General features: G+C 44.0%; 1 protein-coding gene across 1 annotated transcript in view; it reads right to left on the bottom strand.

The window, feature by feature from the left end:
- Positions 1 to 202: 202 nt before the first annotated feature.
- The window catches only part of LOC139052243 (chromosome-associated kinesin KIF4-like), a 37,513-nt gene continuing 20,987 nt past the window's right edge, over positions 203 to 16,728 (bottom strand). Inside the window, exons 8-12 of the mRNA XM_070529339.1 lie at positions 15,702 to 15,788; positions 12,455 to 12,577; positions 7,272 to 7,322; positions 2,599 to 2,730; positions 203 to 486 (exon numbers count right to left, since the gene is read on the bottom strand). Of these exons, the coding sequence (XP_070385440.1) occupies positions 406 to 486; positions 2,599 to 2,730; positions 7,272 to 7,322; positions 12,455 to 12,577; positions 15,702 to 15,788 (474 nt within the window). The 3' untranslated portion in view covers positions 203 to 405. The remainder of the gene's footprint in view (positions 487 to 2,598; positions 2,731 to 7,271; positions 7,323 to 12,454; positions 12,578 to 15,701; positions 15,789 to 16,728) is intronic.

Genomic DNA, 16,728 nt, shown 5'->3' with positions numbered 1-16,728 from the left:
GGGACATAAGATGCCAACAGTTCCTGCGCAGGCTTCAACCACTGTAGTGCATCTCAGTTCTACATTAAAGTTACCTTCTGGATGCCACTGCCATGCTGTCTTGGTGGCTGTTGAATGTTTGTCACAAAACACAGCATAGAGTTGAGTTGTCAGACAAAGAGCGATGTGATGAATGAAATAGAAAGTGACAATAATAATGAAATTAAAACAGACTCAAGATAAGTGGAGACACTGAAATGGTCAAAATTAAAAGTAGCGAGTTCATTACGAGAGAGCGCTAGCTGTGTTCCTTCAAAGAGGCGGTAAAAGAAAGATGTAGAGCACCAACACAAATTTACGTCATCCAATTCGTGAAACGTTCGTACAGATGCATATAAATACATAATATGTACACAATGTGTCACGTCACTGTTTGCTTCTAAGAGAGAGCTGCTTTTCTGGCAAGCTTTCGGTCAACGTGTCCTCTGGAATGGCCAAATCGGACTCCTGAAAGAAGAATGCAGGACAAAAATAAAGAAATATAGTGAGAAGGCTAAGCTACTTTCAATAACTACAAACAACTTGTTTGTATTATTTTTTAAATGAGCACCTTTGGATAAGCCCCTGCAACACCTTTATAAAGGGGCCATAAGCCACTCAGGAAAAAAAGAATGTAAATTTTGGGGGTATTCATGCCAAAACCACGATCTGATTATGAGGCACGCCATAGTGGGTGGGATTCGGGATTAGTTTTGACCACCTGGGGTTCTTTAGTATACCTAAGTACAGGAGCATTTTTGCCCCCCATCGAAATTCGGCCACCGCGGCTGCGATGAACCACTAAACTTAATAGCACAATGCCCTAGCCGCTAGCTAAGCTACAACAGCGGGTACCACTCAGGAACACTTAAGAGCCAGACCACTTCGGCCAGTTTTGTGAACATTCCCCTACAATATGTATTTTAATAGACAAGATAACAGAGGAGTTCTGCCATTCTGAAGTGTACAGTGTCACAGGGTGTTTTGCAGTTGCTTTCTAAATTATGGGGTTTTACGTGCCAAAACCACTTTCTGATTATGAGGCACGCCGTAGTGGAGGACTCCGGAAATTTCGACCACCTGGGGTTCTTTAACGTGCACCTAAATCTAAGTACACGGGTGTTTTCGCATTTCGCCCCCATCGAAATGCGGCCGCCGTGGCCGGGATTTGATCCCGCGACCTCGTGCTCAGCAGCCTAACACCATAGCCACTGAGCAACCACGGCGGGTTGCAGTTGCTTTCTCATAGCATTGCTTAGCATTATACCATGTGGCTGCCAATGAAGCCTCATGGGGATGGATACGGGCTCCTGCAAGCACTTGAGCAGTCCTTGTCAAGTAGTAAAGCGGAGATTTCTTTGGCTCTTTCCCGCACAGTGCATGGATGGCTGTCTGGCTGAGTGGACGGTGCTGATCCCAGAGACAGCTTGAAGAGCCACTAAAGAGAAACGCTGAACTAGTTTAAGCTGGTGAATTTTCGCGGGAACAGGTTGATTATTAGAAGAACGTGAATGTCAAAATTGAATTTCTTGAATTTTGAGCCAATACCAACGTGTCTTTAACACCGTCTGTGTGGAGTCAGATTTCAAAGTACTGAATTCATATTTTGTGCTGTTTTGGCCCAGTAAAAGATCCTGAATTTTGGCAAGGTCAGTTTATGGCTTTTTTTTTAGAATGCAATGCAGTCTACGTTTCACCAATAACTTAACTAGGCCCAAGCAGGTGACATCACTGCGAGCTGGTGTCACCACCCACATTTCGTTTTGGTGTTTTTTTCTCGCTTACGAGCTTACAAAGGCTCTTCTCATGTAAGATCGACCAATTTTTCGGTATTGTAGAAGCAGTAATTTGCTAATGCAGCTCGAGTAATTTTTCTTTTTAATGTTCCTTTACTCTGAGGTGGTTACTTGTTGTGGCCATTCTGATACCAGTTCAAAATGTGCGTCCTCGCAAAGTTTTAAATGTGGTTTGCAGCACTGGCTGATCCTGGAGGCAGTGCAATGTACCCACGCACTCATAGCAATCACCAATAAAGCACCCACGCACCTCGTAGCAATGACCAATAAAGCTGGTGAATAAGTGTTTCCAGCTGAAATTTCAAGCAGAAGCCTGTCCACCCTTCCTTTCAAGGGAGCCCTGCTTCCAGCCAGCGAGTCAGTCACACACGCGAATGCCTCCGCACAAGATGCACTGTCCACAACATCACTTATTACGGCACGTGAACTTGGTAAATCATCCAATGCAGAACATGCCACACCACCATTGCGAGTGAGCCACGCAGCAAAAGAGGAAGGAAAAAACAAAAAGAGGTGGGGCTCGTGACGTAAACGTGATGTGGTCTTACATCTTCGGTATGGGAGAATGCGGGGAAGCTTGCCATCTGGCAGCGTGGCAACGCAACATTTAAATTTCTCCCGTTTCCACTAATAACGAAGCAAACTGAAAAATTCTTGTGGTAAAATACATAACCAAAATTTCCAATGGGGCCCGGTGCGGGGGCCCAGTGGGGGGCGTGGGGGCCTTTAAGGCAACTGCTGCTACCACTGTGGCTCTTGCAACAAACTGTATATTACTACTTACGGAGTGCTGCGCCACGGGACACTCCCCCTTGCAGGAGCAGAGGGAGGAGCAGCTCCTCTGCTTCCTGGAACATCCACAGCGTCCCGAGCGGCACAGTCCTCGGCACTTGCAGGCAGCCGCCGATGTAGAGCGCTTCAGTAAGCGATAGCAAGACAAGCACTTGAAAGCCAACCGCAACAACATTCAGGACATCCAGAACAAGCATTTCTAATCGTGTATATATAGCCCGAAACAACCTAAAAATGCAGTAGCAAGTACATTACTGTCACACTCAAACAGTATAAGCATAGATGTGCCAACCAATTCACTATCATCATTTGACTATTTGTATTGCAGGATACAGGCCTCTCTCGAAGATCTTCAATTACCCACATCCGCTGCCAGTGAGCCCCTCTTGTGCCTGAGCATTTCCAAATTTCATCGCATGAACTAATTCCCTGCCGTCCTTGACTGCAGCTCCCTTTCTTCTGGCACCCATTGTGTTACTCAACAGACTGGTGGTTATCTACGCTACGCATTACATGGCCTACCCAGCTCCATTTCTTTCCTCTATATTGTCAACCAGAATATTGGCTAACTTTGTTGCTCTCTAATCTGCACTGTTTTCTTGTTTATCAATGTTGCGCCTAACATTTTTCGTTCCATCAGTCATTGCACGGTACTCAACTTCATCTTTCCATTGGTAAAATGCAATGATTGTGCACTTTTAAAGGATAGCAGTAAGCTGACTTGGTTGGAATGCATATGGCGGGCATTACCCATTTCTGCTCTTCCAAACAATTACATTGATTCATTTCTGTAATGTCACACTGGCGACAAACTTCCTTCAACATTGCTCTCTCCTGGCAACTAGGTTTTCCAGTACAAAGGGAAAGTTGCGTGCAGTTTTGCAGGCGGAGCCTGTGCCAAATTATAGAATACAGATTTTTGGTATAGACGCGAAGCAGCCTTCGTGCTAATTTGACATATGGGTGGACACACCACATAAAGCTTGCAAAACTTAATGGTTTTGATACCACAACTCACTATGCTAAACCATGCATTGTTGAGAACCAGTGCCTGCCTGGACAGCCAGGTGTCCACAGTGGGACAGCAGAATCAGCATGGGTGCATGCAGTTGTGCAATGCCCACTTACTACCAGTTGTCCGTGTCATCTGCTAAAATACTATTCAAAGGCCGTTGTGCCAAGGTTATTTAGATTGTTTATATTACTAACTTGTAAGCAATTTAAGCAAAGCAACATTTTGTTGCAGTTGCCCATCTAAGGCCCTTGGAGCAAGCCTTCACCTCCAGTTTAGAGCCCTAAGTCTGTGAACCGCAAACAATATTTTTGTACAGCTCTATTAATTTCTTATTGACTGTACTTACTGGCTTATCTTAGCAATAATAGCATCACAATGTCATGCAAGTCATTAATGAAGGATAAACAGAATGGAAAAATTGATTGTTATAAAATATAGCTTTGAGAGACATTTCAAAGCGATGCCATCTTTATTTTGCTTCATTGTATGCGGTACTGCTGTCCACAACATTCAGATGAACTCCTCACTTTGATAAATTTTGCCACTTTTAAGAAACCACATGTCAATATAACGAATGGCAGGAAGTGAATTATACTTCTGGAACCGAACAAACCATAAGATTGTCTTTATCACATTAATAGAGTTCATTAAGCCAAAGTATACTTTATTTGGTGTGGCCTTACATCTAAAGATCTACACAGGGAAGGACTTCATGCGTATTTTGAGCACCCGAGGCAGATGTGTTTCTAAAGATCACACACGGCCATTTCTGGAATCTGCTTCTTCAAAATGCAGTTGTGACAGCTTGAAATCAAATCCACAACCTTTCTATCTTAAAATATCTGCACGTTCACGTGGCCAATAAAATGACTTGCGCCCATTTATGAGATAAGTTCTTGATTGTGGGTGCTCCTAAGCTTAACAGGAAATGTGTTACCACATCTGCTAACACCGGGACAGAGAGCCCAGAAAACAAAGTAGTTTGAAATTCACACAGCCATTTTCTAGCCATTTCTTAGCCACAAATTGTAGTTGCTTGAAGGACAAACAAAGCAGGGACAGCTGATATGAACGAACATGTTCGATCAAAAACATGAATACCTAATTTTGTGGTTTCTAGACAGTGTAGCAATCTTGCCCATTACAATACTGCAGTAGACTTTGTGAGGAACCTTGTATGTCAATTTGTTTTTTCATCACTGCTGTTCAGCCTAACCAAAGTTCTAGATGTATAGGAAATGAGAAAGGCTTCAAAAATGTTTAGCTCAACATTAAGATGGCTTTTCTTAGAGTTAATCTACTGCGTTAGTAACTTACGTATCAGTCTGTTGCATTAGTAACACTGATGGTGTGCATGGAAACACCACCACTGGCCAATCCGGCATTCACAGTGCAAAAGCTTATGCCATTTTGTGAAAGTCTCTTCAAGCAAACACAATGCAGGCTTATTTTATTTTGCTTGAAACAAAACCAGTAGAATAATTAACAGAAAGAAAAGTGCACTACTTACAGCCTGCCCATTCTGCACAAAAGAAAGTAGCATTTGACGTTAGGGTATGGCAGCAATTCAAGATGGACATGTGCATGTTTCTGGACACTGATGCTACTGATAAACATTTTCTCCTGCATTGCATTGCCTGAAGTTCTTAAATGAGCAATACATACAGTCCAATTGAATTCTGGGGTCTTACCTGCCAAAAACATGATTTGGTTATGAGGCACGCCATAGTGAGGGACTCCCAATTAATTTTAACCACCCGAGGATTTTTTAACATGCCCCCAATGCATGGGGCACAGGCGTTTTTGCATTTCACCCCCATCGAAATGCGGTTGCCACGGCTGGGATTTGATCTGGTGACCTCGTGATTAGCAGTGCAACACCCCAGCTGCTAAGCAATCGCGGCCGGTATGCAGTGAAACCTTCTTCTAACAAGGACACATCCAATAAAAAATCTTTTTAATCTAATATTCGATTTAAATTTACGCACTAGTATCAGCAATATATATATATATATATATATATATATATATATATATATATATATATATATATATATATATATATATATATATATATATATATATATATATATATATTGTAATCAAGTGTATGCAGAAAAGAAACAAAAGTGTGATGTCTCTGATGGGCCAATTGTGATGGCTCATCAGTGGCTTGTCAAGTAAATGCATGGCAAGTGAGCAATACTAACCCTTTGCACGGTTGTTAATAAGCAACCATGTGATCACTCAGGATTGGCATATGGGCTTTCCCGCTAAGGGGCCAGCCAAGTCAAGCTGCTGGACAGGCGTCCGGAATGTGTAGTCTTAAGTTGCACTTACTACATACTTCACATTCTTATCACCAAAATACATATTTTGAGCTGTCGACTAACAAATATTCATTTCAATGTACCCACTACTGCCTTGGATCTTGAATTTTGATTTTATATACAGTAGTAGAATATTCCTTGCAATAAAGCATGGCCAAGGAAATCTTAAACTTACTCCGTTACATCCAAGTATTATATCTGTGTTCTTCATATAAGAGTTTTACTATCTAAAGAACTGTCTTTTACACACAGCTGACTGCTGTCTAAACCACGCTCTCCGGATATACAATAGGCTTCCTTTGATTCGACTCCAGTTAACTTGAATTCTTGGTTAATTCGATCCTGACCAAAAGTCCCAGCTGGCGCCTATGCATATTTATGGGCCCAAATTTTTATTTCGATCCTAAACTTGGCTTTTGCCAAATAATTCGAAATAATTCTAACTTGGCCAGTACGTATGCCTAACCTCTTTGGTGACCCCTATAGTGACTCCCTTACTGGCAGCCTCTCTTGGCAGAGCTTAGGCGACAGTGAATGTGTTGAATGAATGTCATCCTCCCATACAAAACACTCACTTTTTACGTGCTATAGGAAAACTTTTCATGCAATAATGGTAGCTCAATGTCTGATTACAGTATTTGCCTTCTTTTCTTTCCCAGGAAAATTGGGCCAGGAATTGTGTTAGCGATGTTCGTGTGCTTTGCTGCATAAAGGCCAACCTTCCTGGAGGGATCTTTAGCACCAAATTTCGTGCAGCGAAAAATTCAGTGCGAAGTGCCGCCGCATATTCATCACCCCACACGGCATGCAAGCAAAAGCGGGCTAATGCTGCCGACCATTCAGCTGACACAGCCCGCGAGGAGTTATTGTGGCCAGACTAAGTCTATTTAGGCGTCAAATGGAAGCAAATGGCTGTGCTACTTTCTCATTGGTCCACACATTGGTCCAAGTGAATCAGCGACGTTTCTTTGACGTTTTTTTCTGCATGTTGTTTAACTCGACTCGCTGGATAATTGGATCAATTTCCTTGGACCTGGCAGTGTCCAATTAACTGAAGTCAACCGTAGTCGCTGCACATAAACAATAGGAGGTGAAAGAAACAGCATAACATCCATACCACAAAGAAAATTGGAAAATCAAGAAGAACAGCGATTTCATAAAAAAATGAAATCATAATTTACAAATTTTTGCCAGTCCTCTTCTGCCAAGCGTTGTGCAGGAGTTACCCTATACACATATGCACATATGCATGCCAAAAGCGATTTCCTTAACTCCATTAATGAAGTCCACCTTCCAAGGCACAGAAGAGCAATAACATACCTTCATGGATTTAGGCTTCTCCTCCTCCTGCAACTTCCGCTTGCGGCTGGCCTAAAGGGAATAAAAGAAGAGTGATTCAATTCAACATCACAAACCAACACAAAGGCTATGAGAGGTGCTGAAGCGAAGGGCTGTGAATTAATTTTCACGACTTTAGGTCGCTTAATTTGCACCCAAAACATGATACACAAGCTTTATCTTTTTCCCATCTTGTCCTCACCGAAATGTTGAAATTAGAATTAAATTCCGAAGTTTTACATGCCAAAACCATGATACGACTATGAAGCACGCAGTAGTGGGGGGCTCCAGATTAATTTTGACCACCTGGGATTCTTTAATGTGCACCCAATGCACGGTACCAATCAAAATGTTGCCAGCGGGAATTGAACATGCGACTTCAGGTTAAGCGACAGAATGTCACACCCACTTTCCAACTGCAGTGGCAACACCAATAGGCCTCGTCCATGCTCAACCATCACAGCATTCCAGATTTCAATAAGAAAGCGCAATGCAAAGAGGCGGTGCAGTTTAGTTCAATCTGCGGAGACTACCATTGAAGGAGACCGCAGCCGCATTTAGTGGGGCAGTGCCGGTGGTCCGGCATACCACTCGCCCTTGGCCGCCGACTAGCTGGTATTCTCCCTCGAGATTTCATCTTTCTTGTTCTCTTGGGGTGCGGCTGATAGTAGCCCTCATCGTAGGTGGCCTCCCCCTAATGCAACATGCAAAGTCCTTACATTATGTACAGTGTGCACAGAGGCATAACATGTGCATGCCAATGGTGAGGTGCATAGAGAGAATGAAGTTGGCATGAAGAAAGAAGTGGGAATTGATGGACTGCTTACATGCAGTTGCGATGATTGGATTTTAGCCTTCATCTCATCAGAAGGTGCACATTCGGAGTAAAGGAAGATGGATTCAGCCAGGAGGTTATAACTGTAACTCGCACTTTCGTATTTACATCTGAAGTACTGCAATGCTCTTGTTAGACAACTGCTGAACCAGTATGAATGAAATTTGCTGCACATAAGAGAGCAGAATTCTACCAACCATAGCAAGCAAAATTTCACCCTAGGGCCTAAACCGAAATTTCAAACAAGGGCCTCAATTTTTTTAATAGAAATTACAGAAAATTGATAAGTTGAGAAAGAATTGCATCTGTCATAGCATCTAAAGCGGACAATATTGGCCTCGAGCTCCACCACTGGAAAAGCTGGCGCCACCGTCGGCGTGACGTGCTAGGAGGGATCACGTGGACATAGCGGCCGCGTCGGCTGCTTCGGGCGCGCCGAAGCGAGCTGAAAACGAGCTTAAATTCCCTCGTACGCGGCGGTTTTCATTTAGTGGCGAAATTTTCCCGCTTCGAGTGTCTCCTTTACAACGCTTGAAAGCACTACAATAGGTATGGGCTGCCTTTGAAGGCGCGCGACATGGTAGGCTACTGCTCAGTGCCGCAGGGCCGGACGCACGTAACGGAGGCCGGTGTCAGCCTTATTCGCACGTAGCCGCAGGACAAGAAGCTGTGTGAAGCTTGGCTCGCAAAACATAAAACCGGCAAACAGTCATCGGCTACAACTCGGGTATGCAGCAAGCACAGACGCGAGGAAGATTTCTGCTACGGCGCCCTGTCTGCGATGTTCTGAAAACGCGCACTGAGACGCTCGCCCGAGTCCGCTGCCCGACTAATGTCATGACGGTATAGTCTATGAACTTGTCGATACTATAGATACTGGCAAGTTCAGTGGAGTGGAAAGGCAGCGGTAAGAAGCACATTTAAAGAAAGCATGGCATATGGTCATGTTTGTGTTATGAATTAATGCACTGGATTACAAAAAAGGAGCAGCGGGAAATTGCACGCTGAGAACGTCCATTAACATACAGTGCGACGCAACTCGAGAAATAGTATTGAAAGGTCAAATAATTTAGAAAAAAAAGATTGAATCGTCGCGACGGCACATCACAGTCCCGTAGGCGTCGAAGTCTGTACAATAAAATTATTCTTGAACAGCTCTGATAGCGCCCACGCAACAATGGTTGCTTGTATACTGTCAAATGCTCGTATTCTGCGGCCTTAAGCTCATGGCACGGTGCGAAAATGCACGCGCGGAGTAAGCGAAACAGTGCGCGGACAAGCATGCAGACGCGCAGTCAGTCACTGCGAATCTGCGCAATCGCTGCATTGAGGCTTCGTTCTATTACGCTCCATTTAGTTATACAAATACTATAAGAACATATTTCACATAGTTTGCTCTCAGCGTTTACCTACCTTTCACGCAAGAAGCCAGTTCGGGAGACTCCATCGCGGCGACCGCGCGCAGTGGCGTTCACTGTACGTTTTCGGTAAAGAGATAGCGGCTGTAAATGATTGTGTGCTTTCAGTTTGCCCAAGATTATTATTTAGACAGTAAGAAACTTCTCTCGTTTCGAAAGTACTTCCAGAAATGTCCGGGAGAGCTCGCGCGTGGTGTTTTCAGTGAGCGCTGACAGCAAAACCTATGAGGAGCGCGCCACGTGATCCCTCATACTACGCCAGCGAGGCGCTTCCGATAGAGGGCGACTCCGTAACTCCTCGCCGTCAATATAGCAGCTTACGTGAAACTGTTAATGTTTACGATGGTTTTGCGAAAGTACTAGTGAATTAGTGGAGTTTTCACAGTGCTGTACAATACACCAATTTTGTCCATTTAAGATGTCTGACAAGTACAAGTTACGTAAGTGATGCTTCATTATTCCCGAGTTAGACTTGCAAGCACAATGCTACAGTTATTAAATTAGGCAATTTTCAACAATATTTGAAAAAAAATTGTGTAAGAATATCTAGTCCTTACAGTTGGCAGATTTTAACTTTTTTTTAAATGCAAATCACATTAAATGTGGTGCAATGGATGCTTAGCAACATGATTTATTCATTCCCATGTACCAGGATAGGAGCTTCTTGGGAAGAGCTTCCCCTTAAATCATGCACACAATGCTTTGAACAACTTCTTACATGGCAGCTTACCATTTCAAAGGCCATTCACAGAGGTGAAAAAAATTCACTCACGATTACGATACTCCTCAATGCAAAATTTGAGCGCAGCTCTATACACAGAACACAATAGTCTCGAACGGGACGGGCTGAGCGCATACTCCGGAACCCAGCGACCGGCCGCCATCTTCCCTGAGCTGCCAAGACGCGTTCGCATGCATGTAGCGTGTGTGTGTTACGGGGTGTTCAATGTGTAAATATGTCTGTGCCCGCAACATCCAAGTACAGAACATCATCGGGGCGTCACTGCGTCATATATGGATGTGCAAATAACCAGCGAAAACGAAGCAGATTGCAGAGCATCATTTGCGACGAACACGATGTATGTCTAGAGCTGTGCCGCTGTGGCATATTCAGCCGTGCATGTCCTTTTGTCCTGTATGTGTGTATCTGTGCGTGTCTTTCTATGTGTATGTGTCTGCCTACGGGCCTCGATTACACAGAGGCCTGAGGTGGGCTTCGTACAGCGGCTCTCGCTATAGAAATCCTCACCTGATTCACAAGTAAATGCAGCGAAAGTGTTCGCACCGCTACAAAGTTCTGACGCTCATGGCAATCGAACTCATGCGTAACATACTGAATTCCGTGCACTAGCGTCAGTGGCCACAAAATTTTCCAATACCTTTCAGCAACTATTCGAAACCTTTACGTGTGAAAGCTGGTTTGTGTTGCTTATCGTAACTACTGGCCAGAGGGCAAGGGTGGCGATGTTTGTTAAAAAAAGTATGCATACATTGCAGAGTAGATCCGACACGGTTGAACTAATGTGAAGTCATCTTCCCACCGTCCCGAGACAAAAAATGGACACATCTGAGCACCCGTGCACGTGCGCTGCGCTTACTCGAACCTATGGCATGCCGCCTGTTTTCAAGGTGCAGGCCGCGAGATTTTTCCAGGCACTACAACGCGGAGGTAAGGTATATCGCGTACTGCAAGGCTTTTACTAGTTCGTGACGTATTGTCAGACGTGCAAATCACAGTGGAATAGTTGCAGAAGCAATGTTTCCACATGCAAAGGCAACGTGGACATACTCGAATGATCCGCTCTGTCTGCGAACGTTGCGCTTGCCACAGCCATTCCAATTTGCAGCATTAGCTAAAATTCATCAGCTAAAATTCAACATCCCGTCCTTCGTGAGAACTTCAAAGAAATGTCAAAGCGCAAGCACTACGTCTACCTGCGGACGCCTCGCTTGGCAGCTCGGAGCCGTTGCAGCAGCAGGTGGTGCCACCATGCTTTGAAAATGGTGCCACTCAATTTTTTTCTGTGTTCTTGTCTATATGCATTTTCATTTCGCGATATATTGAGGCAAAGAATTTGAGGGAGACGTGTAGCAGAGTCGGCAGTCATCAAAGATCTGATCTGTGGGTCAACGTTGGAGGCTCCTGGCACGGACAGCGTTGGTCGTCATGAGCCGTTCCCCTACCCCTCCCAAGTCTCTTTCTTTTATAAGAAACTTGCTGCCATACGATACGATGGATGAAAAAAGTAGTGGTGTGGTTGACTATGATTCTCGTATTTCATTCCTGTATCTGCGACCCAATGGAAGCTGGTGCACTCATACATGGTATACGACGTGACTCATGTGCCAATTGTCTCAAATGGTTTGTTTGCTCTGTGCTGTGCGTCACAGGAATCCAATACTCTAGTTGAGAGAAACTGATCCCGTGGCTATCACCAGCTCCAATTTTTTTTAGTCCTTTCTCAAGTGTGAATCCTCAGGTCAAAGTAAGGCCCAAGCTATGAGCAATTCCATGTGAGGGCACCTTGGGCAAGGGTAATGGGAAGGACTGTGCATGCTAGTTGAGTAGGAAACTAATGGAGGTGAGACAGAAGTCTTGTGTGTGCAGCTAGGAATGCACATGCGTGAACGCGATAATGTGGAACAACAATGTTTGGACTTGGCGACGAATTTCCTTGGTCCATGGTGTCACGAATGGTAAACTAGGCAAGTGATCCTAACTAACATCCGTAAATATAAACCAGCAATCTAGCCTCACCTACTTCTTTTTAGCAACCCTGTAGTTGTGGTAAAAGAGCCTCTTAATTCTGTTGCACAACAGCTGCTGCAAACATCTGAATGTTGCATTTGTTGAGCACAGGGCAGATTACTGTGAACTGGCCCAGAGTAATGAAGGTGAAACGTGCGGTTACCTGGCTCAGTTCACTGCTGAGGCACCAGTCCGGGTCATTTTCAGCATCACCGTAGTGTTCACTCTCGGTGCTTGACTCCTCGTCTTCAAAAGTGGGGGCTCGTGGCTCGACGCGAGTTTTCGTCTGCAACAATGCACATGCCGCACAAGGTATCAAAACAAAACATGGTGCTGTGCTAGTGACATGGTGCGGTTTCATAAATGTGTGGATATTGTTGCTGGGTTAGTCGATCAGCAAGTTGGCCTTAAAACTGCGTAAATGTACACATCATATAAGGAAGATTGCTTTGTTATATCAAAATTTTGTTATACTGACATTCAATATTTTATGCAAAATGAGTAGTCACAGATGGACTTCTCTTACACGGAAGGGGCTGCAAAATTTTCCAAATTACGACGAAATAGGCAAGAATAGGTTTGAATGAAAAAAAAATTGTTTTGTTCAACTTGAGAGTCGGCAACGAAACATACGGTTTCATGCCGTGTTGACGGTATCATCACATTGGCGGTACGAAGTGAAGCCAGCCATGCTTTTATGTACACTCTGCCCCCGCGGCTGATAGTGTTGTTCACAGTGGGGCGATGCCATCATGAAAAGTGCCAGCAGACGGGAGACAAATGCTTCGTCTGCTTGTTGCTTAGATACATCTTCAAAACTCGAGATTGCGCAACCTCCATCACTTACAAGAGCAAAGAGAGTGCACAGGGCCACACCATCCCAGCTCGCTCACTCTTTGCACGCGCGGCAGGTCACCTCAAAAGCAGGGCACACAGGCTGTGTATGCGGTCAAGCCATACTGATGGCCACGCACAGCCACAGTTGTGCTAGAAAAAGAGACACACGTTAACCTCTGCCCCAATCAGTCACGCATTACTGGAAGCTCGCTCCTTTCTCCTTCCTCACGTGGGAAGACAGTGCTCATCAAGTGAGCATCCTTCTTGGCTCACCCTTCCATCCTTTCACTTGTACCTAGGGCACACAGTGCATGGGGCGCGATAGAATCTTATTACATTTTCACTTTATACGGAAAATGACACTGCTCCACTTTGGTAGTCGCTCTGGGTTGCACGATTTTAGAGGCAAGTTCCTAAGCAGCTACATGTATTTCAACCATTTGACCAACCGAGTCCTCAGAAATTTCTATTTACTGCCTCGGTATACCTTCGCAGCAGCAGTGAAAAAACCCTTTCTTCACGTTGATTACATAACGAGGGTCTCGAATCCGGCAACATTGATGCCTTCAGGTAGCACATGTGGGTTTATTGACCAGTTGCCTTCACCCAAAAACATCATGTTCTCGTGACACCTGCGGCAAAAAGGACGTTCCACGTCCGCCGCCAAGGTCTGCGAATGGTGGCGCTGTCTAACACTCCCAGGGTTCTACTATGACACTTGAATACCCAAGAAAGTGGATGGGAAAACGGCACCGCAGTAGCTCAATTGGTAGAGCATCGCATGCGAAATGCGAAGGTTGTGGGTTCAGTTCCCACCTGCGGCAAGTTGTTTTTTCATCCACTTTAATTTCCATTAATTTATCGTTTCTTTATTTCATTTATTAAGCACAAGCAATTCCCCTATGTTGTCCTCGGCGTCAGTGTTTGTTCGCCTCTTATGGTATGACTAATAAAAATCGGGCCCCTCGGTTAAACCCCCTTTCTTCTCGTTGGATATAACAAAGCAACTCTATCTAGAATGTTGTCGATATCAGCATGTACCGTGTGTGTGTGTGTGTGTGTGTGTGTGTGTGTGTGTGTGTGAACAAATATTGGATACAGGGTTTGTAATAGCTCTTGCATAAAAAATTAATAGGTTTTCATAGCCTTTAGGGACCACAACAGTACATTTATAAGAAATAAAGCACCACATATTGCATGAAATCTTCAAAGCAAGACATTGTCTAAACAATAAGCAAACTTTTTTTATTGCTCACAAATGCTCAAAGTCCTTTTGCGCATAAACCAGCATCAGCCACCATAAAGATGCTAATCAGGTTCAATTGCCTCAATTACAGCTCTTCTGGTCAAATACACAAATAAAATCTAATAAACTTTGATTACCTTTGACAACAACACAGGCGGTCGAAAGGTTTCGTTTTCGCTCAACTCTGCATTATAATAAATACTTTGAGCACTAAAAACACACAGGAACTACAAAACGCTAAAAGCACGCACCAACTAGCCCACTTAGCCATCCTTTTGCTCGACTCTGCGCCGCCCGTGCTTTCGTGTTTCAGTAGTTTCGTTATAGCGTAGTGCTGCACTGGTTTCGCTGTTTCACAAAACTGGCACAAACTGCAAGTAGCAGAGAGCTCCCCTTCCATGCGATGTATCGGGAAGCTTGAGCTGTCCACACCACTTGACGAAAAGCAGTTGCAGTGGCAGCGAATCCACTGCTCTGTCTTGGCTCGGTTTCTCCATGGCCGTGCATTTGCGTTCCATGCAAAAGTTTGTACCGCCGTCTGTCGCGCGCCGTTTTACTCACTGAAGGCAGCAAAGGACGGTGATGGCGCATGCAACATCACCACTCCCCGGTCGGGTGGCGGGATACTTGAATTGAGATAGAGGTATTCGGACCCTTCAGATGCAATTTTCTCGTAAACTAAGTCTTTTCTTGGCATGAAACAAGCGTTGCGAGGTGTCTCGAATAGTATTTAAACAGTCCACGTCGACTTAGTTTTTACCTTTAGTGTCCTTTTAAGGGCTTTGGAAGACTTAAACATCAGTCTCATTTCCTTTTTTTTTTAATTCTAGGGTTTCATTTGCCAAAACCACAATCTTATTACGAGGAACAGTGTACTAAGGGACTCTTGATTAATGTTGGCCACCTAAAGAGCTTTATCGGCCACCCAATGCATGGCACCATGGGTGTTTTTGCATATCACCTCTATCATAATGTGGCTGCCATGGGATGAATTTGATCCCACGACTTAATGTTTAGCAGTGCAACATCATAGCTGCTAAGTCACTACGCCGGGTAAAACAGTTTTACTTTCAAGGAACACTACGAAACCTGCAGATAAACTATGAAATTTTTCTATCAGATGAAACTGTTATTAGATGTTGTCTTCTTGGATTAGTAATAAAGCACTATTGAACAGTGCAACAAGGTGCATTATAAAAAAGCGATGCTGCATTATGCCTTTCCCTGTCTTTTTGCACCGTTTACCCGCAATGAGCAGAAAAGCAATGCAAGGGAGGAAGGGGGTGTACCAAATAAAACACCAACAGGATCACGAAACAACCCTTACGGCTAGAGGCTTCTGCTTGTTGATCTTTTTGGCAGAACTGATGTCTTCGAAGAACTCGATGCGGCTGCCTTTGACGTTTGCGAGTGCCTGCAAGCAATGAACAATGCCTTCACTGTACCACATCGGTAGTGGGTGAATTACCTCACTCTTCTCACTGCTACACCACTCTCAGCCTCACCCTAGTGATTCATGATCATTACGCTCTGTGACCCCTTATGAAAAAGGCTGAGCTTCAATTTCGCTTGCCCCCACAAGACCTTGAAGTATGCGAGCTTTACACCAACGCAATAGCTCTTCTAAACTTTTCTCAGGCTCAAATTGGCATGCGACATTGAATGTAACCAATGTAAATAGCAGATTTAAATACAGAAGGGAAAAAAGAAAAATCATATCTCAGGATTCCATTGATTGTGGGCTTATTATGTGCCAGCCAAGCATGCTACTATGATTTAGAGCTACATTAGCTGCTACACAAATGCCACATAAAACCATATAAAACCGTTCCAATTTCTCAAAAGGTGCAAAAATAAGATGCTACCAATACAGTTACTGTATAGTACAATGAGCGAAAATGCACATGGGCGAAGAACTGGAGCTACTGCAGACTCGCCAAGCTTAAAATTTGAACAATGCGACAGCCAATGCCAAGAAATACTAAATTTTCGTACAAACAAACACTAAAAGTTATATTACTGTATCAGTTCAGTTTTCTTTTTTTAAACCACAGATTGCTTCATAAGGACTTTGAACAGGTTCTCTGCATTACAGCTGATGCTAGAACAGCAACAGAGACAAACAAAAGGACAATTTATAATGTATACTCATGAAACATTCGTGTAATGGCAGCCGCAATTTAGGTTTCTGTTAAAGAATTGGTTCTATAGGTCATCCAGCGAAGTTTCTAGCATATCCCAATGGAGATATTACAACCTTTCTTGTATGGAAGGAAAGGAAACGCAGTTACTGTATTTAGTGTTCATGCTTTTTTTTATATGTCCAACTGTAATGCACACCAAATTCCTTACGG

This window comes from Dermacentor albipictus, unplaced genomic scaffold (assembly GCF_038994185.2).
Source record: "Dermacentor albipictus isolate Rhodes 1998 colony unplaced genomic scaffold, USDA_Dalb.pri_finalv2 scaffold_20, whole genome shotgun sequence".
Lineage (NCBI taxonomy): Eukaryota > Metazoa > Arthropoda > Arachnida > Ixodida > Ixodidae > Dermacentor > Dermacentor albipictus.
The sequence above is the reverse complement of the archived record's forward strand: the minus strand, read 5'-3'. Positions and strand labels throughout refer to the sequence as shown.